At 32.4% G+C, this 25328-nt stretch overlaps 2 protein-coding genes across 4 annotated transcripts; one reads left to right on the top strand and one right to left on the bottom strand.

Annotated features, from left to right (window-relative positions):
* Positions 1 to 938: 938 nt before the first annotated feature.
* Positions 939 to 11750, bottom strand: LOC148192519 (uncharacterized). 3 transcript variants are annotated; one of them, XM_088098815.1, is made up of 8 exons: positions 11553 to 11750; positions 10825 to 10980; positions 10011 to 10363; positions 9433 to 9927; positions 3267 to 3294; positions 2842 to 3179; positions 2248 to 2745; positions 939 to 1884 (listed from the first exon to the last, which is right to left on the bottom strand). In XM_088098815.1, the coding sequence occupies exons 1-8, from the start codon at positions 11557 to 11559 to the stop codon at positions 1327 to 1329; spliced, it is 2433 nt and encodes an 810-aa protein (XP_087954941.1). In that variant the 5' UTR covers positions 11560 to 11750; the 3' UTR covers positions 939 to 1326. The 3 variants fall into 3 exon arrangements, with proteins under 3 accessions (XP_087954941.1, XP_087954939.1, XP_087954940.1); XM_088098813.1 differs by having other exon boundaries at positions 2842 to 3294; XM_088098814.1 differs by having other exon boundaries at positions 2842 to 3294; positions 10825 to 10975.
* A 7157-nt stretch (positions 11751 to 18907) lies between these two features.
* LOC124826384 (molybdopterin synthase catalytic subunit) lies at positions 18908 to 23352 on the top strand. The gene is made up of 5 exons (XM_088098283.1): positions 18908 to 19086; positions 19348 to 19428; positions 20678 to 21374; positions 22405 to 22449; positions 23119 to 23352. The coding sequence occupies exons 3-4, from the start codon at positions 20816 to 20818 to the stop codon at positions 22446 to 22448; spliced, it is 603 nt and encodes a 200-aa protein (XP_087954409.1). The 5' UTR covers positions 18908 to 19086; positions 19348 to 19428; positions 20678 to 20815; the 3' UTR covers position 22449; positions 23119 to 23352.
* The last annotated feature ends 1976 nt before the right edge of the window (positions 23353 to 25328 follow it).

Raw genomic sequence — 25328 nt, 5'->3', positions numbered from 1 at the left:
CTTTCGAGGGACCAAAAGAGGTATTAAACCTTTAAAAAGTAAGGAACACTATCGGTTCAAAAAAATGGCATTAGTTACATTTGAAATTTGAAAATATATAAATATTGTGAGGTAGAGTTACGAAGTTTTAGTATCTAAACTAAATTGCTATTCTAGAACTTCAATAATTATTTGTCATCAAATGAATTTTCATAAAAGAAAAGAAAAAGCATAGAAGATCAGACTAAAATTCTGAAGAAAAAAAATTCAAAATGCTAACAAATCAAAATTTTAGAATTTTAAAATAATTATTAAATAATTTGATGTTCATTAGCGTGAGTAAATAATAAAAATAAAGTTAAATTTACTATCAATTCATAACCATAAGATCAACATATTTATTATCTTCCCAAAAATATAAGAAACTTTAAAATCAATAATAATACAACTTTTCTTATTTCATCGAATTTTGAGAAGTTGGACCACAATAGAAGAATTATTAAAGACTTGACAAATTAAGGAAGAACCATATTTCAACCATCACTACTAGCATAATGTCCTAAGCTACCTACCTCTAGTTGCATCATCCATATTAACTTTAACCCATGTGTAGGCATCATTCATTTACTTTAATATAAGGATATAATTATTTATTACTTTATGGTATAGACAAGGTAAGTCAAGTAACAATTAAATTGTAATATTTGGACTACTATATATCAAGTAAAAAAACATGTATACCTTAATTATCAATTATAATTTTTCACCTAACTCTCAATCTAATTATTTAAAGTTTTTATTTTAAAATGATTTTAACTTATCAACAACTTTTTTCTACATTGAAGTCGTGCGTAAAATGGGACTAAACCTTACATGAAATGAGCTAAATATGCACCTACCTTCTGTGACTCAAACTGGTTTTTGTGCAAAATTCATTCAAACACAAACTTGGTGGCCTGTTTAAGAATTAAACTTACTCTCGTTGAAAATTTTGCATTGATACTTTTACATTCATCATAGGGCAAGTGCAAAGCTGTATAAGAGAATTTTACTTAACACAAAATCAGACCCCATGGTAATAACAATGATAAGTTATTGCCCAAGAAAGTACAAGGCAATAAACAAACATCAGAAGAAGGAAATTTGAAGCACCTTGTCATTCCATAACTTTTTTCCACTCCCCCTTAACGTTAGTTTTCTTATAACATAAAGTAACAACCTAAACTAGGTTGTACCTAGAGTAAGTACATGCCAAGAAGAAATTCATAAAATCATCTTCAAGCAACTATTTTCTTTTAACAACCTACATAAAAAAAAATAAAATAAAATAAAATCTATGAAACTACCTTATTGACCTCGCAATCGTTTCATCAACCACTTTTTCCTTAATCTGTCTTCTAATTTCAAAAACATGAATGCCCTCTTCTCATCAAAACATAAATACTCACAAGCTTCGATGATGAGATCATCGTCAAAGTCAGTCATATTTTGTACCTTTTCCACCACTTCCTCTAAGCACACTCTGCTGTTAGTTTCAGTTAATGCATCAGCTATCCGACTTATATCTGCGGCCATAACACTCATCATTTGTAGCAAAACATCACAAGTGCGCCTTCGTTTTGACGGTTGCTCCGAATGTGATTGTGATGATGAAGGTCTTGCCCTTGTTTGCTCAGATGAGCCGTGCACTTCATCACTTGCATCATCATCATGGCTCAGCTCTGCATTAGGCAACACAAGTGCTGGAGTTTCTGCATGCTCTTCATAGTTAGGTGTAATATTTACATCAAACCTCTCAGAGTTTTCGGACCAATTTCCAATTCCTTGCTCATTACCAACAATCATACATAATTCATGGTAGTTCGCTATGTGCTGGTCTCTCAAATGCCTAGCATCCGGATGTTTCTGAATAACCACAGGCCAAACATGAATCAGAAAAACATTGTTCAGCAGTGCAACGGGATAAAGTTGTGAAATATGCAGTTGAGGTTGTGGTTGTAGTTGCTAGCAAATGAAACCAACCACAATACATGACACGTAGGCAATGTGGATGCATTTTGTTAGTTATTATTATGATGGGTCTCTGGTTTAATTTAAACAGCTTCAAGTGACTAGGTGGGGTAACAATTGAAGATTATCACCATATCACTGGATTTATTGGCCTAAACTTGATAACCAATTAGGAGCTTAAGTATTGCAATAGCAAATAAATATAATAAAAAAGAGAAACTTCGACACTAATTTAATACTAAGCAAAACTGAATATACCTTAATGTATTCATTCCATTCTAAGTTGGTTGCAACAATCATCTTACATTCCTCATCCCACCCAAAACTCCCTTGAGAGAGCATCTCTTTCAAAAGGCCATACTGTTTTTTCCATATGTTCAATCGGCTTATAATGTTTTCTTTGGTTATATTTAGGCCAAATCTCTCATTTAGAGCAGTTACAACAGCCATATATGCTGAGGTCTTGAAATTTTTCTCTAGCTTGTTTCCCAACAATACTTGATTGACTAGCAACTCTGTCAAGTAATGATCCATCTCATCTGTCCATGTCACACTATTTCCTTTTTCTTTTGCATAGTTGGTTCTACGGCAGTTTGTCTCTTGAACCTCCATAACACCATTGTCTGTAGTCATACCCATAGTAGCACAAGCACCACTCATGGGACTATCATGTGGATCACAATGACCTATAATTATGCGCAATTCATTGTAGTTTCTGATAACTCGTCCTTTAAGGAGCCGAGCATCAGGGTTATTCTGTTCCAAAAAGGTACAATTGTTACAAGTTGGATAAAAAATATCCTTATGCAGTAAAAACTGTCATACAGAAACTAAAAGTAAGCTTATAAGTACCTTAACATATTCATTCCATACAGAATCATTTGCAATGACCATTTTTCGCTTTTCATCCCATTCAAATCCGCTGTGGTTCATAAGTTCCTTCAGAATATCATACTGTCTTTTCCATGTTTTTAGACGATTTTTCACATGATCTTTCGTCAAATACAGCTTAAACTTTTCATTAATAGCCAGGACAGATGCTTCAAATGCAGCAGGCCTCCATTTGTAGTCAAATTCGCTTCTGTTGCCTTTTTTTATTTGCTGCACAAGGATTGCACTTAAACAACTGTCCATGTCACTTGTCCACCGCACTTGCCTTCCAGGATCTCTAACATTGATATCATAGTTAACTGCATCACAAGGCTCAGATTCATCCCAATGCAAAGGTTCATTGCCAAAGATAATGCAGAATTGATCATAGTTCTCAAAAACTCTACCGCGGAAAGTCCTTGCATCAAGATGCATCTGGCATTATAGGAAGACCGAATATCATGACGTCATCAACATCAAAATACTTAATAATTCTTAAGCATTATAATCTCAGGTTAAAATAATTAATAATTATACATATGTAATTCTTAAACCAAATCTTGATATAAAATACACTATCTAAATATATATCTGAATACACAAAAAATAAAGAATGAATGTTGTGAAGATGAAAATTACATTTCTAGACATCAAGAAACTTTAATGTACAGCATTAAAGTGAGATGCCATCAACAGATTAAGATGGTTTAAGAGAAAACTAGAGATTATTTTCATTTTCATTAACATCACGAATTATACCAGTTGGAGGTAATAAAATGAAAACATTCAGACAAATATGATGCAGTCGAAATATTGAAATATGATTCAAGAATGATAAATCATTCTGAATTATTGTCCTGTAACTAGTTTAATGCCCTTCACCGTCAAATATTCCTACAACGGATCCTAATGACGATAATTCAAGCTGGCCCATCACAATTAGAAAATGTATTCGGTATACTCAGAACCCAATCCTATTTACAACTTTGAGTTATCATTCTCTATCCCCTTTGTATTATTCATATATTTCCTCTATATCTTCATTTACTATTCTAAAAAATGTTCAAGAAGCACCTTATCATTTTTGGATGACGACAAACCATGATCGTTGAAATGTAGGCTCTTGAATAGTCAAACATGGGAGTTGGTTCCTCTTTTTCGTAAAAAGAAACCAATTGGTTGTAGATGGGTATATGCCATTAAAGTTGGAGCCAATGGTGAAATTAATTGTCTCAGCCAAATTAGTGACTAAGAGATACACTATAGGTTGGATATATGGTGATACCTTCTCTCATGTGGCAAAAATCACAACAGTTCAGATTTTTCTTGCTATGGTTGTCATTCACTATTAATCATTCATCAAAAAGGCATTAAAAATGTCTTTCATCATGGTGACCTAAATGAGGAGATCTATACCGTGCATACTCCTGAATTTGTTGCTAAGTGGGAGTCTGGTTTACTCTACAAATTGTGAAGATCTCTATATGGTCTCAAACAATCTCATAGAGCTTGATTTGAGAAATTTAGTAATGTGATGTTGAAATTTGGATTGAAATGAACTAAAACCGGTCATTCAATGTTTTGTTGCCACACTTCTCCCAAGAAATGTGTTTACTTAATTGTCTATGTTGATGATATTGTTGTTATAAGAAATGACGCTGCTAAAATTTCCAAGGTGAAAAAACACCTATTTTTGTCACTTTTAAATCAAAGATCTTGGTTGTTTAAAATACTTTCTTGGTATTGAGGAGTCCGATCAAAGCAAGGCATTGTGGTATCAGAGAAAATGTGGTATGAAAATTTTAGAGGAATCGGGCATGACTGAGTGGAGATCTATTGATAGTCTCATGGAAACCAATCAAAAGCTACAAATTGATCGAGGTGAATCATTCTCAGATCTTGAGATATAGGAGATTAGTGCAGAAGCACATTTACCTCAATCACCAAACCCAATCTTTCTTTTCCAATTGGGACTTTTAGTCAATTCATGCATAATTCTCATATTGATCACTGGAATGTTGTCATGCAATTTTTTAGATATATCAAAAAGGCTCCTAGCAAGGATTATTGTATGAGGAAAAGGGAGGATGATAGGATTTAATATGATAGGTTATAATGGGTATTAGGTGTGCAGGAGAGAGAAAACAGTTGAAGAATTAATTGTTCAGTTTAGGAATTAATTGTTGTTGGGTAGTTAGAAGTGGGCTACCTTTATAAGAAGGCAAGGGAGGGTCTGGTAGAGGGAGAGTTTTTGATATCAATTGTATAGACAGGAACCTTGATCCTGTGGAGGGGGATTATGCTCCCAGTTACTGGTTGTACATGACATTGGTTGATGTGAATACATATTTTCATTCTTTTCTTACCATTTGGGTGCTATTGAGTGAGTGTGTGCTGTGAGACAGTTAGGTTTCATACCCAGAAACCTAACAATTTGGTCCGACCTGCCGGATCAAAGTGGGGGTGAAGGATCAAGAAGCTGCTCCGCTTAGGAGGGGACTGCCGGATCAAGAAGGGATCAAGAAGTGATCAAGAAGTGATCAAGAAAGGGTGGAAGCATGGAAGGAAGAGACAATACCTTGGAGAGAAGGGTCAGTGAACAGAAAATGGGGATGGCAGAATGGAGGAGAGATATCCAAGAAATAAAAGAAATGTTACAGGAAATCAAGATTCACATAATGGGCTCAGAAAGAAGTGAGAAAGCTATCATGAGAGGAAAGAAAGATGGTTCACAGGAAGAGCTGGAGGAAGACAGGGGCAAAGGGCAGCAAAATTGGAGGCAGCGGGTAGAATTGCCCAGGTTTGAGGGGTTGGACCCGTTGGGATGGATCTCTCAAGTTGAGAAGTTTTTTGACACCCAAAATATTACAGAGAAGGAGAGGCTCAGGTTGGCTTACAGCTGCATGGAGGGAGGCACGATTTATTGGTTCAGGGCTTGGAAAAATAAAACCAAGAACCTTTCTTGGAAAGGGCTGAAAGAGGCATTGATAATGGGGTTCGGAAAAAGAGATAGAGGTTTTGTTTTTGAAAAGTTAGGCCAAACTGCAAAAATCACAGAAGCTGCTGATGAGAAAGTTGTTTGTGTTGCTGCCCAGGAAGTGGCAAAAGCTGCTCTTTCTGGGAAGGAAAGAGAAAGAGATATCAGTGCAGAAGACAAAAACTGTGATGGAGGCATTGTTTGTGTTGCTGCCCAGGAAGTGGCAGAAGCTGCTGTTTCTAGGAGAGATAGTGGGGTAGGTTGTGATGTGTATGATAAAACAGTGAAGAAGGGTGAAGACAGAGGAAAGAAAGCAGAATATGGTGGGAACAGGGTGAGTATGATGGCTGGAAATAAAGTAGAAGATGCAGCTGTCTTGAGTGGGGAAAAAATATGGTTGTCACAAACATATAAAACACTAGAAGACCAATGGCAGAGATATTTCTTTGCAGGGCTGCAATTTAACACTCAGAGGAAACAGTTAGCTCAACATGATGATGATGAAGGAATTGGATGGTCACATCAACAAGTTCTTTCCTTTTTAGCTTCTAGGATGAACAAATTTGGGCAAGGAGAGGGCTTCGCCAGTACTGCTGCTATAAAAATACAAAAAAGGTTTTGGGGGTGGAAGAAGAGAAAAGAATTCTTGATCATTCATCAGAAAAGAGTTAAAATCCAGGCCCATGTAAGTGGTCACCAGGTCAGAAGGCAATATAGAAGAATCATAGGGACCATGGGAATTCTGGAAAAAAAGAAACTCTTAAAGGAGTCAACAATTCTTTCATATAGACCACCTCCCAAGCCTCCAGACCTGAACTGGAGGCAGCAGTCAGTGGGTTCCCTTCCTATGATGAAGATGAGCCATGGGAACAAGCATTACTGTACCAACCTTGAGGACAAGGTTGTTTTGCAGCAGGGTGTAATGATAGGATTTAATATGATAGGTTATAATGGGTATTAGGTGTGCAGGAGAGAGAAAACAGTTGAAGAATTAATTGTTCAGTTTAGGAATTAATTGTTGTTGGGTAGTTAGAAGTGGGCTACCTTTATAAGAAGGCAAGGGAGGGTCTGGTAGAGGGAGAGTTTTTGATATCAATTGTATAGACAGGAACCTTGATCCTGTGGAGGGGGATTATGCTCCCAGTTACTGGTTGTACATGACATTGGTTGATGTGAATACATATTTTCATTCTTTTCTTACCATTTGGGTGCTATTGAGTGAGTGTGTGCTGTGAGACAGTTAGGTTTCATACCCAGAAACCTAACAGAGGATAAGGGGGACAACCAAGTTTCTAGATATTGTGATGATGATTAGGCAAGATTTTCTATGCATATGTTGAATAATGATGATTATCTTTTGATGTATAGCTTTTATAGAGTTGCTTTTGTATCTAGTACGTCATAGGTTGTAGCCTTTGTCTCTGATTTCTCAGAGACGTATTTTCAATTATTCATACTTGCAAAACTAAATATACATTAGTGTAGAGCCAGACTATACATCGTGGTTATCAAACTCAGCAATTTGTAGATTCTACTAGTAGACTCGTAAGAGTCTACTTCATATGAAAAAGTATCGCACAACAACAAATCAACAACACTAAAATGACTACATTTGGCAGTGCATGACTATTATATAAGTTTTCAAACTACACCAAATAAATAAATTCGTGCATATACAAAACATAAGTTGTTAAAGTGATGGGAATTAAATAGCTAGAAAAGGACAAATGTCTTCAAGTTTCTCTATCCAATAATCTAATGACACATGTACACCACAACCATCATCATCTTCATGATCATGTTAAGCTCTTCCTCAGATGAAAAATGTACATCAACAACTATACTATCAAGATCAAGTGCTTGAACTTGCTTTAGCTAAGTCAACATGTCCACCATCACATTCATCTTGAGCTTGCTCACCCTCAAATATCTCCCTTCTTGGTTATTCATTGATCATGAGACTTAATATCATCAAATGGGAGAGCAACAGTTATCCATTCATTATCTCCCTGTCACACACGTACAACTCACATGTCATCCTGCCACAATTAGAATGCCCTTGTGTCTCTTCCACAGCTCTCATTGGAGCTTCCTTGGTTTGTTTAAAGCATCAACCTTTGCTTATGCAGGCTGAACATCATCAGAATGTCATCATCTCTTCCATAGTTCACACTGGAACTTCCTAGGTTCATTCCAAGCATTAACCTCCTCTCCTATAGGACTTTGCTTGGGTTGTTGGCCTGTACGTGACTCTCCTCTCCTTGAACCCCGTTTTTCTTTCTTGCTGATATCGTAAATGGCCACCACTTGTTCAGTTGGGTCTGTTCCATGTCCTGCTTTGTCTATTTCTGGGACACCCATCATCAACACAGAGAAATTAAATTGTAAAATCATTGGTGGTTGGTGGAGTTGAGTAGATCTGGCCAAGGTGCACCATTTTGGGTGAGTAAGTGTTAAAAAGTCATCAGAAAGTGAAACATCACTAGGAAACGGGGTCCAACAAAGAAATCTAGATATATATATGGTTCACCAAAAAAGAAAAATATCTTCACGGACAATGGATCCACTGGGCAAACAAGGTTTTCAAAGAATGTCTTTTGGGCTCTAGAAACTGTGTTACAAGAGAGAAAATAGAGGCACAACGAGCATAAAACAATGTGTTAGAATACACTAGGGGATGCATGACTATATACGCTTATTGCATTCATTACACACAATTAGAGGATGTCTTGTTTTCCTTAAATGAGATATTCACGCCTATAACTAAATTAGACAATATGATGTTATGATTTCACTCTTAACACTATCATTTATTTGAATAACTTGAAGATCAATTTACTATGCTGGCAAACGATTGGAGTGCTCTGGGGTGTCAGCTTAGATATCAAGGTACATAGTGATGCCTAACATTAGTTTATAAAAAAATTACTGAAGACCACCTAAAAATAAGCAGCTGTCAGAAAGTACAACTATTTCATGCTATAAAGATGCTTTCTTAACAACTAACAAAAGATGGGTTTACAAAGCTACTCATGCACCCCAAATGTTACCCACACACAATTAATCTATAATAATTAATAGTGAAGATTTCTGTAGCTATTTTTTTGTGTACACATTGTTTTACGTCTTTTACCTTTCCTATCCCTATCTTCTAACAAACTTTGTAGTTTCCATTATTTAGGAGAAACTACCCATAATGAACAGTCCTGATAAAAGATTGAAAATGTTTTTATTGTATAATTATAATAACTAATAAAAATAAAAAAATTTATATCTTTTTATATATATATATTATTACAATTTTTACTTTGTTTTATGTTTTGGCAATTATTTTTCATTGTAATAATAGTTATATCAAAAAATTTAATTGTATTCAAAAAACAATTATTTCCGAAAAAAAAATGTGGACAAACAGCAGCTGTTGTGCTTGTGTTTCCACATGTTATCTATAAAGACAATGGTTGATGAGTTTTGGGAAGAATTTATTAAAAAGTAAAAAACAAATAATCTTTGCAATATCTGAAAGGTTTACTCAACATGGGGATCGGGGAGGAGATAGTGATTGCTATCTAACAGTTCCAAAGGAGACAACATACCCGGATATAGTCATTCCATGTAGAATCATTTGCAATGATCATTTTCTTACTTTTATCCCACTTAAATCCAGTATGAGACAGAATTTCCATTAACTGTTCATACTGTTTCTTCCAAGTTTTAAGACGATTTTTAATATTGAATTTTGCCAGATGAAGCCCAAATTTTGCATTTACTACTGAAACAGCGGCTTCATATGCTTCTGTCAGCAAAACTTTATCTACTTTAAGGCCTTTCTTCACTTGATCAACAAGAATCTTTCCAAGCCAATGGTCCATTTCAACTGTCCACCTGAGGCTTTTGGTCTGGTTTCCATCATGATGTACTTCAGATACAGTGGCAAGATCTGGATCCCTCTTATCAACACCAAAGTTTACATCTGTGTCTGTAACATTATCTGAAAGGCTTGCAATTACTTGTTCATTTCCAAGGATAATACATAATTGGTCATAGTTTTCTATAGATTTTGCCTGAAAAATCCTTGCATCAGGGTGCATCTGCAGGTAACATAAGCATATCGACAATCAACATAAAACTGCAAACTTGTGAATGCATACTGTAATACATGTAAGAAAATTACCTTGATGTAGTCATTCCAAACAGAGTTATCTGCAACAACCATCTTTTTTGTGTCATCCCACATAAATCCCCTTTGAGCAAGGAGTTCCTTCAAAACCCCAAACTGTTTCCTCAATGTCTTCAGTCGATTTTTTATGTGTCCTTTGGTGACATACATACCATACTTTTCGTTCAGTGTTTTTAGTGCACCTGAAAATGCTGCTGGCTTCAACATGTTATCCATTTTGTTCCCCTTTTTCACTTGCTCAGCAAGTACCTCAGTGAGGCACTTGTCCATTTCGTTTGTCCAAACCATGTACTTTGATTTCTCCTTGTCACTAGAACCACGAGACTGGTATACCTTAGAATGCATCCCTGAAAATCCACATAATACACGATTTTACTGTTTTCTTCAGGATTTTATGTTGATAATTTTTTACCAAGTATCATACTCAGCAGGAGTATGATAACAACACATTTCACCTGCTTGACAACATGAAACAATCAAATGCTATGCCACAGTGAAGTATGAAGCCAGTGTTACCTTCATAAATTAACCTGAGTGAAGCTCCAAGTCACAAAACCACGGCACATTAAATTGAAAAGGAGCTTTCAAATTCTTTATAACAATTTTTGTCTCTTTAGTTGAAAATTTGATCACATTAAGGAACATATTAACAGAGCACATAACCAACGATTGCAAATTTCAACTCTTCTAACAAATAGGTTCAAGACCAACAATGTAATCAATCAAGTTTGGCATCTTAGTAAATAATCACTTATGTTTTTCCAGCTTCCGAAACAGGTTTTGAGTGCCCAGCAGGTAGTTAACTCACCTTGTAGGCCTTCTGCTCTCGCAAGCCCAGGTCTTTGGTTCACTTCGAGAACAACTGGTTTATAACGGACATTTATACCGGCCATAAATCCTCGCTGAGGTTGGTGGTCTTCTTCAACCTTACATGGAATTAAACTCTTCCCTGATCCGAACTTTCCTACAACATAAAAGTAGTTGAAAAATAGCTTTAAAAAACAGCACCATTTAAGAAATTTAATCTTTAACTACACATGTAGTAAATCTAGTGTTTTACACGTACAGAACAAAACACAGCTAAATGGAGCTTGAAATCCCGAGAATTTACAAGAAAAAGTTGTTAAAACTCCTAAATATTATGAGGAAATGGAAATTGAGTGACATCATTGATACATGTAATATGATGTCCCTAAATCATACAATAATTATAGTAAATCCACACAAACAACAGCAATAATAATAAAGAGAAAATATTATAGAAAATACAGCAATTTGTATCAACACCAGAAATACTGCACCCAGAAGAGAGAGAGAAAAACTGCTTTCAGTTCAGACTAAGGGGAACACTCAAACTCAAAGGAGCATAAAAAGAATAAAATATAAATATAAAAAAAGAACGCTATAAACAATCAAACTTTACAAAAACTAAAAAATTAATAAAAAAAAACAAATGCGAATTTTTCGGAAAGTGAATTTCGGTGGTGTGTAAAACTTCACTTGGTACGCGGTAATCGAAATTGAAGAAGGGAGTACCTGTCATGGTGGCCGGCACTTGTTTTCCGGTGAGAATTCCGTTTGAATTGCGGAGGCACTGTCTTGGGAATCGGGATATGTGTTCTTCCGTTTACATGGGAGCCGCCAAGATTTCACTTGTTTTTTATCTTTTTACTGGTATGCGTGCGCACCTGCGTCAGAACAACTTCTCAAGAGAGCTTAGTTTTATTAAAAAGAACAAAATAAGAATGTAATGAATGGGCACAAAGTTAAATATGTCTCGTTTTCACTAGAAATTAAAACAAAGAATGTTTTTATTGAAAATATTATGAAAGTGTATGAAAAAAAAATAGAGTATTAAAAAAATTACAGAAAAAGTGTATTTTCTCTATTCCGATTGTAAAATGAAGAATGAAAAAATGTTTTCGGAAATATAAATGAGTTTAAAACACTTCGTTTTTCATTTCCACTCAACATGTATTTTTGGTTCTCAACATATGTATTTTTCATTTCACCCAACTCCGTAAAATTCCATTTCAAGGAATCTCAACATTACATTTATTACATTCACAACACGTCTAAGTTAAAAAATTTAAACAAATGTAATTTAATTAATTTTCCTTTATTTGAAGGTAACTTGCAATGCAAGAAATATGTTTATAGAATCCGAAAGAAATTCAAGAGAGCAGATATAATTTTCAAAACTTTAAATATGTACCAACACCTCTCCATGATTTCACTCCCTTTTCAAGTGATAACATACGTAAAATTTTTCTAAAAAAGAAATATAACTGAGTTTAAAACACTTCTCAACAAAATAAAATTATTTTATGGTGAAATAAACTAACAACTGAATAGTAGTGATTGGCGAACTCTATTGCCAGACTTTAGTGTTTCGATACTCCAAACTTTTTGTGTAAGGATAATGATACTTTGACATCAATTTTTTTACTACATTTTGACACAGCCACATGTCGTTCTCAAATTGGTATATGTGGAAAATGTTTTAAAATATTAAAAATTAGATGGAAATTGAAGGGCTAGAGGGTTTTGTTTTCGCGACATTCATTTGGAGGAGTTTGAAAAAAAAAAGGTGATTTTTTCAGGAGAATTCTAGAGAACCTTCCTCTCACCCACCCACCTACAAGCGTCCCTCTCCCTACAAGCGTCCTCGCTGTTGTCGAACTTCGAAATTCGTCGGAGTGCTACCACTGACCGCAACATTATACGCGTTGTTGTTCCGCCGTTTGGAACCAACGAACCCTGAAATCATCATCGGAGGTGGTTTTTGAAGCTTGCCTTCGTTCCTTTCGATAATGCATTGTTTGTGTTTGGTGGGTTTAAGTCTTTTAAAAACATTTTGGACATTTAGGGGTTGTTGTGTTATTTGGGTGTTTATCGTGGTATCGTTAAGTGTGGTTTGATGTTTTGTTGAACATTTTTTGGCTGATGTGGTTTTGGAGTGGAAATTTTGAATTTTTTGGGTTTGTGGTTGATTTTGGGTTATTTTGACTTAGGTTTTGTATTACATTTGGTTTGACAGTGATGGATTGTATTAAAGAAGAAGCGCATAACAATATAAATAAATGTAATGTATTGAAAATATATTAGTTTCTTTGAAAAATGTTGGTTAATGGTTTTCTATGTTGAAAATAATTTGTAGTTTTGATTGCGGTCGTGGTGCGATACCAAAGTCATAGTTGAGATTAATGGTATACTAAGAGAAAATGATCGAACATGTGTCAGCGAAAATCCATTCAAGTGGTGTCTTCATATGTCTTCATATCGATGAGAGTAACCATCTAGGAAATATAGATAAAACGTTGATCTTGAAAAATTATCTACGACTAGGATAGAGAGGTCTAAAAATTATGAGTTAGTAGTCCTTGGAAAACTCTTTGAGTTTTTGTTCCAAAAAAAACAAGAATCGTCTCCTTTAGAGTTCGATAGAGAGAGTTATGAGCAAAATAGTCAGCAAAGGTAAAAGCTGAAAATACATGAGCATGATTAAGATGTTGATTTTAATAATTTTAATGTAGTTAGTGTTGTTGTCCAAAAATTATGAATTAGTAGTCATTGGAAAGACTTTTTAGTCTATTTTCTAATATAAAAAGAATAATCCCATTTGGAGGTATGTGGAAAAAGTTGTACTTAAAATATTAAGCAAATGTCATAGTTGACAATACATTATTTTATACGTGTATCTTTTTCTTTTGATTCAGAGATCTAAGAGGCATGCCTTCTCTTAGACTAATTTTAAAATATGATTTTGCATTTTGATTAGACTGTGGAAAAATTATTAAAGACATGGTTAAGTTGGTATTAAAGCATGCTCAATTAATTAAAGATGATATAGTTATTGTGATACGTTGAACTTAATTAGTAACTCTATTCCTATCCAACTCTTACATATGTTGTTTGATTTTATTTTTTTAATTTATATTTATTTCATTATCGTAAGAATGGAGTAAATGTGAAGGGATATTTTGTGTGGTCTTTCTTCGATAATTTTGAATGGTCTTTGGGCTATACATCACGATTCAGAATGATCTTCATAGATTACAAAAATGGTTTGAAAATATATCCAAAACTATCAGCAATGTGGTACAAGAACTTTCGCGAGAAAGAAACCAGACTTTCTGCTCATTCTATCATTGTAATTAAAGTCATATATATTCTTGGACATCGGTCGATAAATAAAAAATACAGATATGTTGTAGATTGTTGTTTCAGTAAGAATGAAAAAGACATTGTTATGATAATGAAGTTTTCATTTTCCATATCCATCATTTATATAGCCAATAATGTTTGACGTTAATTGCTTTTGTGTATGAACAACATAATCATTTGAATAATAATTTATAAGTAAATTATTATATCGATTTGAAAATTGAAAATTTGTGCATGTGTGAACAAATTTTTCACCAAGAGTTCGACAAATTATGGTTTATTGGAGATTGAGTTCGATATAAATATCATAATCATTGCCTGAATATCACTTGTATGTGAAATAAGTGTTAAAAAAATTATGCACTTCAAAATGAATGTCATTTTCAAAGTTAACTTGCTTGTGCAAAACCTTTGCCTAAAGTCCCCACTTATTTACCCTTTGGTACCAATGCATTTTTTTTCACCAAGAGTTCTACAAAAAATGATTCTTTGGGGATGGAGTTCAATATAAATGTCATAATCATTGCCTGAGCATCACTTGTATGTGAAATAAGTGTTAAAAAGAATTCTGCACTTCAAAATGAATGTCATTTTCAAAGTTGACCTCTCTATGCAAAACCTTTGCCTAAAGTCCCCAATTATTTAGTCTTTGGTACCAATGAAGTTTTTGCAGCAAGAGTTCTAGAAAAAATGGTTCCTTGGGGATGGACTTCTATATAATTGTCATAATCAATGACTGAACATCACTTGTATGTGAAATAAGTGTTAAAAAAAATTTTGCACTTAAAAATGAATGTCATTTTTAAAGTTGATCTGTTAATGCAAAACCTTTACTTAAACTCCTCAATTATTTAGCCTTTGGTACCAATGCAATTTTTTCTCCAAGAGTTCTAGAAAAAATGGTTCATTGGGGATGGAGTTCGATTTAAATATCATAATCATTGCTTGAACATCATTTGTATGTCAAATAAGTGTTAAGAAAAAATTGCACTTCAAAATGAATACCATTTTCAAAGTTTACATGTCTGTGCAAAACTTTTGCCTAAAGTTCCTAGTTATTTAGCCTTTGGTACCAATGCAGTTTTTGCACCAATCTCTCTTTAAAAAATAGTTCCTTGGGGATGAAGTTCGATATAAATGTCATAATAATTGCTTGAACATCACTTGTATGTCAAATAAGTGTTAAAAAAACTTCTGTACTTCAAAATCAATGTCATTTTCAAAGTTGACCTACCTGTGCAAAAGCTTTGCCTACAGACCTCAATTATTTAGCCTTTGGTACCAATGCAATTTTATCTCCAAGAGCTCTAGAAAAAATGGTTCATTTGGGGATGGAGTTTGATATAAATGTCATAATCATTGCTTGAACATCACTTGTATGTCAAATAAGTGTTAAAAAAAATTCGCACTTCAAAATCAATACCATTTTGAAAGTTTACATGTCTGTGCAAAATCATTCCCTAAAGTTCCCAATTATTTAGCCTTTGGTACCAATGCAGTTTTTGCACCAATATCTCTTTAAAAAATGGTTCATTGGGGATGAAGTTCGATATAAATGTTATAATAATTGCCTGAACATCACCTGTATGTCAAATAAGTGTTAAAAACAATTTGCACTTCAAAATCAATATCATTTTCAAGTTGATCTTTCTGTGCAAAACCTTTGTCTAAAGTTCTCAATTATTTAGCCTTTGGTACCAATGCATTTTTTTCACCAAGAGTTGTATAAATATGTGGTCATCATTGGTTGAACATGACTTGTATGTCCATTAATTGTAAAAAAAAAATTACTCATAAATTAATGTCATGGCCAGTGTTGACCTCGTTGTGCAAAACTTTCGCCTTAAGTCCCTAGTTATTTAACCTTTGGTACCTACCCATTTTTTATGAAGAGTTATAGAATATTTGTAACATGGTGATGGATGGGATATCAATGTGGTCATCCTTGGCTGAACATGACTTGTATGTCCATTAGTTGTTAAAAAAAAACTTGACTCATAAATTAATGTCATAACCTATGTTAATCTCGTTGTGCAAAATTTTTGCCTTAGGTCCCCAGTTATTGGGCCTTTGGTACCTACCCATTTTTTTATGAAGAGTTATAGAAATGTTTGTTCCATGGTGACGGAGTTACTTGTATGCACACATGTACAAATTTTCAATTTTGTTAACTATTTTAATCCAACATTCAAAATTTCAAATTGATATAATAATTTACTTATAAATTATTATCCAAACGATTATGTTGTTCATACACAAAAGCAATTTACGTCAAACGTTGTTGGGTATATAAATGATGGATATGGAAAATGAAAACTTCATTATCATAATAGTGTCTTTTTCATTCTTACTGTGACAACAATATCAACAGATCTACAACATATCTGTATTTTTTATTTATCAACCGAAGTCTAATAAAATATATATAGGACTTTAATTACAATGAAAGAATGAGAAGAAAGTCTGGTTTCTTTCTCAAGGAAGTTCTTGTACCACATTGCTAATAGTTTTGGATATCTTTTCAAACCATTTTTGTAATCTATGAAGATCATTCTGAATCGTAATGTATAGCTCGAAGACCATTAAAAATTGTCGAAGAAAGACCACACAAAATATCCCTTCACATTTACTCCATTCTTACGATAATGAAATAAATATAAATTAAAAAATAAAATCAAACAAGATATGTAAGAGTTGGATAGGAATAAGAGTTAATAATTAAGTTCAACGTATCACAATAACTACATCATCTTTAATTAGTTGAGCATGCTTTATTCCAACTTAACCATGTCTTTAATCATTTTTCCACAGTCTAATCAAAATGCAAAATCATATTTTAAAATCAGTCTAAGAGAAGGCATGCCACTTAGATCTATGAATCAAAAGAAAAAGATATATGTAGAAAATAATGTATTGTCAACTATGACATTTGCTTAATATTTTAACTACAACTTTTTCCACATACCTCCAAATTGTATGATTCTTTTTTTATTAGAAAATATACTAAAATGTCTTTCCAATAACTACTAATTCGTAATTTTTGGACAACAACACTAATTGCAGTAAAATTATTAAAATCAACATTTTAATCATACTCATGTATTTTTAGTTTTCACCTTTGCTGACTCTCTCTACCGAACTCTAAATGAGACGATTCTTGTTTTGTTGGAACATAAACTCAAAGAGCTTTCCAAGGACAACTAACTCATAATTGTTAAACCTCTGTGCTAGTTGCAGATAATTTTTCAAAATCAATGTTTTATCTATATTTCCTAGATGGTTACTCTCACCGATATGAAGACATATGAAGGCACCACTTGAATGGAGTTTCGCTGATACGTGTCCGATCATTTTCTCTTAGTATACCATTAATCTCAACTATAGCTTTGGTGTCGCACCACGGCCACAATTGAAACTACAAATTATTTTTAACATAAACAACCATTAACTAACATTTTTCAAAGAAACTAATACATTTTCAATATATGACATTTACTTACATTGTTATGAGCTTCTTCATTAATGCAATCCATTACTGTCAAACCAAACATAATACAAAATCTAACTCAAAATAACCCAACAACAACCACAAACCCCAAAAAATTCAAACTTTCCACCCAAAAACCACATCAACCACAAAATGTTCAACAAAACTTCAGACCACACTTAGCTATACCATAATAAACACCCAAATAATACAACAACCCTTAAATGCCCAATTGTTTTTTAAAGAACTTAAACCCATCGAACACAAACAACACATTATCGAAAGGAACAAAGACAAGCTTCAAAAACCACCTCCAATGGCGGTTTCGGAGTTCGTTTGTTCCAAACGTTACGATAACGGCGACACTCTGGCGAACTTCAAATTCCGATAATGGCGGAAACGCTTGTGGGGAGAGGGACGCTTGTGATGGGTGGGGGAGGAGGATTCTAGATTTCTCTCGCGAAAATCACTCTTTTTTTTTTCAAACTCCTCCAAATGAATGTCGTGAAAACAAAACCCTCTATTCCTTCAATTTCGACCGCATTTTAATTTTTTTAAAACATTTTTCACATAAACTAATAGGATAATGACATGTGATCGTGTCAAAATGTTATCAATAACAAAGTATCGTTATGCTTTGAGTAAAGCATTCTTGTCATTACTTTTGAGTTTTTTTCTTGGGGCTTTATCTGCAATGGTGTATTATATTACTTGAAAGATGCACATATTTAATAGTATTTCAAATGAAATAACTATTGATACTTATAAATTAAATTTTGTTATTAATTATAATCGAGTAATTTAAAGGTAATATATTTAATTTACATAAAATATTAAATTTTAATCAATTATATATAAACTATTAAATAATTAATATTAATTAAATAATCAATGAGTCTTTTATAAATAATAAATTTTTAAATTTATTTATCTTTGTAGATATTATTTATTTGTTTTTTCTAATTTGAATTTGTGAATTTGTTTTTTATTTTATAAATGATATTTTAATATTTGTTTTAAATTCAATTTAAATTATCTTAGTTTATTACATCTAAAATAATACATATTTACAATATTAAATTGAAAAAAGTAATTTAAATTATAACTTAAATTTTTATTTTTTATTATCAAATAATTTTGTTATTATTAAACAATTTAAAATAATTTTTTTAAAAGAAGTAAAGCAACAGTCCAATCTTTTAACTACCCCATTGGTGCTATGCTAATGGGTTGCAGAAGGAAAGAAATGACATACTAGATGACATCAGTTAGTTTTTATTTGGTCCCAATCGTTGCTGCAGCATCATCTTCAACCTAACCAAAAGCCCCTTTTTCTCTCTTTCTGCGACTGAATCAGTGAATTGAATCCAACTAGCATCGAAGCTCAGCAGTTGCATTGAATATAATTTACCTCCAGTAAGTGCAGAAACTTTTTCTCTGAATTCACTTGAAAGATCAGTTTTTTGTTAATTGAAATTGTAAATGAAGAGGGAGAAATTCTTATTTTTAGATTTTAAGGGATTGTTGGTTGCCAAAACATTTGCTAACTTTTTAGACTTGTGTTTCTTAACTCTGCAAGTGATTGTCTATTTTACATTGATGTGTGCTCTAATTTCAAAATGAATTTCAATTATTTGACCTTTTTCATGTAAAATGTTTGATAAAATGTATTTTCAGGTGGCGAGGTTGCAAATTGGAAGAAGATGAAAAAGGGACTTCATCCACAGAAGCAATGGGTATCCTACGTTAGACAAACGGGTAAGTTGATGGATATCCTCGAAATTGTAGCAGTGTCATTTTAATCTCAACAATTAAAATTTTAGAATTAGTTTTAGGAATTGTAATTTGTCAAATGAAATTAGTCCTGCCCTTGTCTCATCTCTGAATAATTAATGGCGTTAAAGGCCCTGGGGTCATATCATACATTAAATGTCATGATGATTTCTATGTAATGGGATGATATGATAGTTGAACAAACATATAAGAGTTGAAATACATTTACCATGTGAACTAACTTATCAAATCTTGCTTAAATACAAATATGAGTCATTGGCGTTATACATCTACCTACTAAACAACTAGTTCATATCTGCTAGCAGATTAGCTAATTCTAATTCTTGTAGTTAACTCTGATTGTATGTAGTACTGTAGTTATTCAGGGTTCTAAAGGAAAAATCCTTATTTATTTTATTACAAAGACGTGCACGGACTTCTGATGAAGATTGTATGCTGTCATAATAGGATAAGTTTGAATATTGGTATTGAAGTCTTTGAAAGATGTTTCCTTCCTCCCTCTGGCCGATTTAATTTAATTTGAAAGGGAGCAAAATTTATTTGAAGTATCATTGTCTTTTAATGTGACAGAAAGTAACACTATGTGAAGATAGCAACTAGGTAGGTCAAGACTATCACTTAGACACAAAGCAGCAGAACCCCACGTGAAATCTAATTTTTTCCTTTTTTAATATAATTTTTAAAATTTCCCACTCCATTCATATGTTAGTAGACCGTGTAGCAATACTCTGAAAGTTAGACAACTAGTTGGATTTTAGGTTGTTATAGAAACTAGATCAGAATAAAATTGGTGTTATTGCAGAAGTAGAACTACTAATTTCGTTAATCTTAACCAGTGTGGTTGAAGAGAGATCAGTTTCTCCAATCACTTCATGAAATGTGTTACCTTTCCACTTTCCTCTTCCTGTATTTACATTTCAAGTACTTTCACCCCTTAACTGCATACAAATCTCTCTGATTTCAATATTCAATTAACCAATCATTCTTAGTTTTCTTAAAAAGTCGTGATTCCCTACAGCAACTCTAGAAACCAGCCTTGCTGCTATTTTCTTTACTATTAATACTATTACTTTATTAATATTTTGTAATTACCAAGGTTTCTTTCTAGCCTTCAAAGTTCCTAAGAAACCAGTTACATATATATGTGATTTGTTTATTTATAGGTCATTTGATGTTGAGATTATAACCTAATATTATAGAAGCTTTTCACCAGGTCTTTGGGAACTATGAGTGGCTATAATCAATTTGAAGGATGAACTGCTGGACTTGTCTACTTTAATTTTCGAAGGAAGAAAGTGTTCAAATCACGTTGGATTTTTGTTCCATCATCATTGTATCTGACTTGTGGAAAATGGCTGCGAAAGATGATAAAAATCTTATTGAAATCTTGGAAAACCTGAATCCAGTAGATGTTGCTAAATACATGAATTTTGTTAGTGCTCCACAAGCTGGTGCTATAGCAACATTTGCTGGCACAACTCGTGACACCTTTGAAGGGAAAACAGTCTTGGAGTTGAGATATGAAGCTTATGTTCCAATGGCAATACGTTGTATCAACATGATCTGTTCATCTGCCAGAGCATCCTGGAACCTACATTCCATCGCTGTTGCTCATCGTATAGGCACGGTGCCTGTGGGTGAAACAAGTGTCTTCATTGCAGTCTCATCTGTCCACAGGGCAGATGCACTGGAGGCATGTAGATTTTTGATAGATGAGATAAAAGCCAAAGTTCCTATTTGGAAAAAGGAGGTCTATTCAAATGGGGAGGTTTGGAAGGAGAACAGTGAGTTCCTAGAGAGGAGGTCCGAACTTGGTAACAAGGATGCAGGATGCTGTGGTAGAAAGGTAGTAATTAAAGAGCAGACCAAAAAGGCTTGTTGTGGGACTAAGGTTCTGGTTGATGATCAAGGTAGCCAAGAATAATGTCAATTAAATATATTTAATCAATTAAGTAATTAGATTTTATAGAATTTTTAATTTATATAATATGATTAGTGATTTATTTAATTTTTTGAAATACTTTTATACTTATAACAATATATTTAATAATGATGTTAATGTTCCTTATAATATGATAATGTTCTTTATAATTTTGGTAAAAAACGTTCTTCAATGATGAGTCCATCGTATCCACATTCATATAGGTTGATCCTTCATCTTAAAATATTGAATGCCATTTTAAAGGGAAATACTTTTTTTTTTTTTCACTATTAGTGATGCCTGATATTGGCATGTCAACTCCTTTCATAACATTTCAAAGTTTATTGATAATTAAGGGCTTTTGGCTTATGATAGCAAGATTTTTCTTGGATTGGTACCATGCATGGGCCGCTTCTTCATGCACCTCTATATATTTTTCCCTGCACTCCATATTAAAAAATTCTCAGTTTGTCGTTCCGAGTCTAGGAACTGGAAGTGACTTCCAGATTGTACAGTTTGAAAGCCAAAAATGACTTTTGGATTGTGATAAGCCAAATGACTTCCGGATTGTACAATTTGAAAGTTGTTTTTTTCTTGACCATTTTTCGGATAACTCTCTTGACTCGAAGTGCAACATTCCATTCTTAATAAATCAACTTTAGGCCACTTCTGAGCCTATAGTGTATTTGCGGCTTGTAGCTTCATCACCTTTTCTTGCTAAATTGATGTATTTGCAATAATTTTTTTCGTGTTTATTTTTCTTTTCATTCACATATGTATTGGCTGGAAGGGATAAATGTCAAACATTCGAAGGAAACTGTTTCTTCTCTGGCCCTTTTCCTCTCTTTGACTTAAGATATTCCTAACAAAAGTTAGTGGATTTGTTCCTAGCTGTACTCTCCCTATCTCTCTCGCCCCTTTATCTGTGAAGGTCCTCAAGCTTGTTGTAGTGACTAATTAGTAAGAACTTTTTTCTATACTCTGTCTTGTTACTTAACTATATGTCATGTGTGTTGCAGCTAATGAGGCGTCACATGAAAAAAATAGAGGAGATGGAAGATAAGGTAATACAGTTATATATGTTCCAGTCTGTTTCTTTTTCCTTTCTAGTTAGTTTTAACTATTGGAATAGTGGACATATGCTGTGCAATTCGTAATAGTGGCACAATCAGGCTATACCAGATGTTGTTGATCTGTTTACAAGCATATAAATTACAACCATATATTTTCACAGAATTGGGTTTCAAATGGAATTTTGTTAGTTGGGACTAAAAGCCAAATTGACTATTTTTTCAGGGTCAGAAAATATGATTAAGCCTAAAATCTTGCCTACATAGGGTGGATCCATGGTCTGTAGTCCCTCAGTAGCATATTCCTGAAAAATATTGCATAATTGTGGTTTCATCAAGAAGATTATAACATGACCTGTACTACACGAACTAATGCATAACTTAACAAACAATTTAGTTTCTAGTGTGTAAGGTTTAGATTTGGTGATATTGTCTTCTGTTCTGCATAAATATATAGGTGACCTTGATTATACAATACCTGTATTTGTACAAAACAATTACTTTGGTTGCTGGATGTGTTTTCCTTGTGTCTGATGAGATTCTTGGTATTTTCCCAGCTTATTGAAATTTGAAGTTTTGAATGTTCTTGTATGTATGTATGTTATAGATTGTTGTGCCAGCAACCACATTTTTTGTAATCACAACATGAATTTCATTTGTCAGGCTATAGATTCCATTGCTGTTCCTGAAGGTCAGAGAAAAAGTGAAGATGCTATTCAAGGAGTAAGTGTTTTTCAATTTGCTTGTAAAGGATATATTCTCCAATTGATGTAATTACTTTGTTTGGTGATATAATGTATTAGTGGAGCAATCTTTGAAGTTTGAGTTGACTTGTGATAGACTTAACTGAAATCAGTAAACATTCATTTCCCTATGGTAACATGGCTATTTTCTTTATTAGGTGAGTGGTTGGAAAGCAGTTAGACGGTTAATAATCAACTAATATTTTGTAATTAGGTGTCTTTTATTTTGAAATCAAATTCACTTCATATTTGGTTTTACTATATTTAGTTTATAAAAGAATGCTCTATAACGTTGACAAATGTTTTCTGACATTGGCTTTATTATGTCTAAATATAATAATTTTTTTTATATTTTCAATTCATAGCATAATATTGTATTACGTAATTTTAATAATTAGGGTGATCATAACTAAGTAATTTCATTGTAACGAATTTTGATTTGATATAATATGTGATTTATTTAATTTTTTTAAATACTTTTATAGTTATAATGATATATTTGAAAATAATGCTAATGTTCCTTTTAGATATTATAATATTTTATAATTTGGTAAATTTATATGAAATGTTTTTTATAACTTTGGTAAAATTATATGAAATGGTTTTTTATTATTTTGGTTGAGTTATACTAAAAGTGTTTTTATAACTTTGGTAAAATTATATGAAATGTTTTATTATTATGTTGGTAGAGTTATACTAAATGGTTTTTTATTTCATAATTTTAAATCATTATAAATATATTTGGGTGAATGCATTAAGTGATTGTATTACAATAACTATTTATTTTTGGTGATATTCATAATTAATTAAATAGTTCAATTTGTGTGAATGTTTATTTTATTTTGTATGGTATGAGAAGTGATTTATTTATTTATTGTGATTTTGTATAATTATAATATATATTTGGTAATGATTATGATAATATTACGGATGACGGGCGTTGGGATAAATACAACTAATAGTAGTACTTATCCTTAGTTGTAGTAGGAAAAATTGTTGGGTGAATTGAAAAGAAAATAAATTTTAGGGAAAGAAATTGAAAATTTTGTGATAGATAAAATAAACTTAAGTTGTATATTAATATATTTTTGATAATATTTAATGAAATAAATTTTTAAAAATAATTTAATGTATTTTGAATTAGTTATTATGTTATAATAAAAGTTAAATATTTTATTAATTAATCAATTGAGTTCCTGATTATTTTTATTTGGATTAAATAAGTTTTTAGTCTTTGAATTTTGACATAAAATTAGAATTTGTCATGTTGGAAACTTTAGTACATTGTTGTTCCCAAACTTTAAAAATAATAATTATAATATTTTTAACTCAATTATGTTAATTTTTTTTTGTGTCAAATGTATTTCCTATATGACATTGAAAAAGGAAAGTGTCAAATAGTATAAGCAAGTGAAATGTTAGCTTGAAACATGTTTAATAAGTAAAACAATTGACATAATTGGATTAAAAAATTATATCCATTCATTAGAATCAAAATATATCAATAATTTCATCCAATGATCAATTTCAATTTAGAGTAAAAGTTTAAAAACTAAAAATATATTTAACATTTTTTATTTTATATCTTATTTTTGAACTTTTATATGCATTGTTTATTCTCTTTCCATATTTTGTTTTTAGATATTATATTATAAGCATAAAAGACTTTATGGTCTTTTTATACTTTTAATATATTCTAAATTTTTATTAAAATGAGTTAATGTATATTATTTTGTTAGCATTATTTATAATTACTAAAGATAGAAATATGGTGTACATCCATAGCATTTTCAGTTTAGTGGTTGTTATGTGGTCTTAGTAGTTATTTATATAGGATTTGGATAAATAAGATTTTTTTAAGTTGTATATTTGTTTTATCGAAAAGTAAAAATAAATTATTTAAGATATCAAGAATCACAATAAAGTACAAGATTAATAAGGTAAATTACATGCAATTGACTCAAAGACGGATTTTATATTGCTTGATTGATTAAAAGTCAATTTTTATGAAGATGGATAAAAGAAAAGGTGATGGTATAAAAAATCTTCACAGGGATAGTGTTAGCAAAGGATAAAAGCCCCTTCGACAATTATCAAGAATTCGTTTCGTGTCTTCTAAACCTCAATGGT

This window comes from Vigna umbellata, chromosome 9 (assembly GCF_029865625.1).
Source record: "Vigna umbellata cultivar VRB3 chromosome 9, Vumbellata_1.0, whole genome shotgun sequence".
In the NCBI taxonomy this organism is placed as follows: domain Eukaryota; kingdom Viridiplantae; phylum Streptophyta; class Magnoliopsida; order Fabales; family Fabaceae; genus Vigna; species Vigna umbellata.
This window is presented reverse-complemented; position numbering and strand designations above follow the sequence as displayed.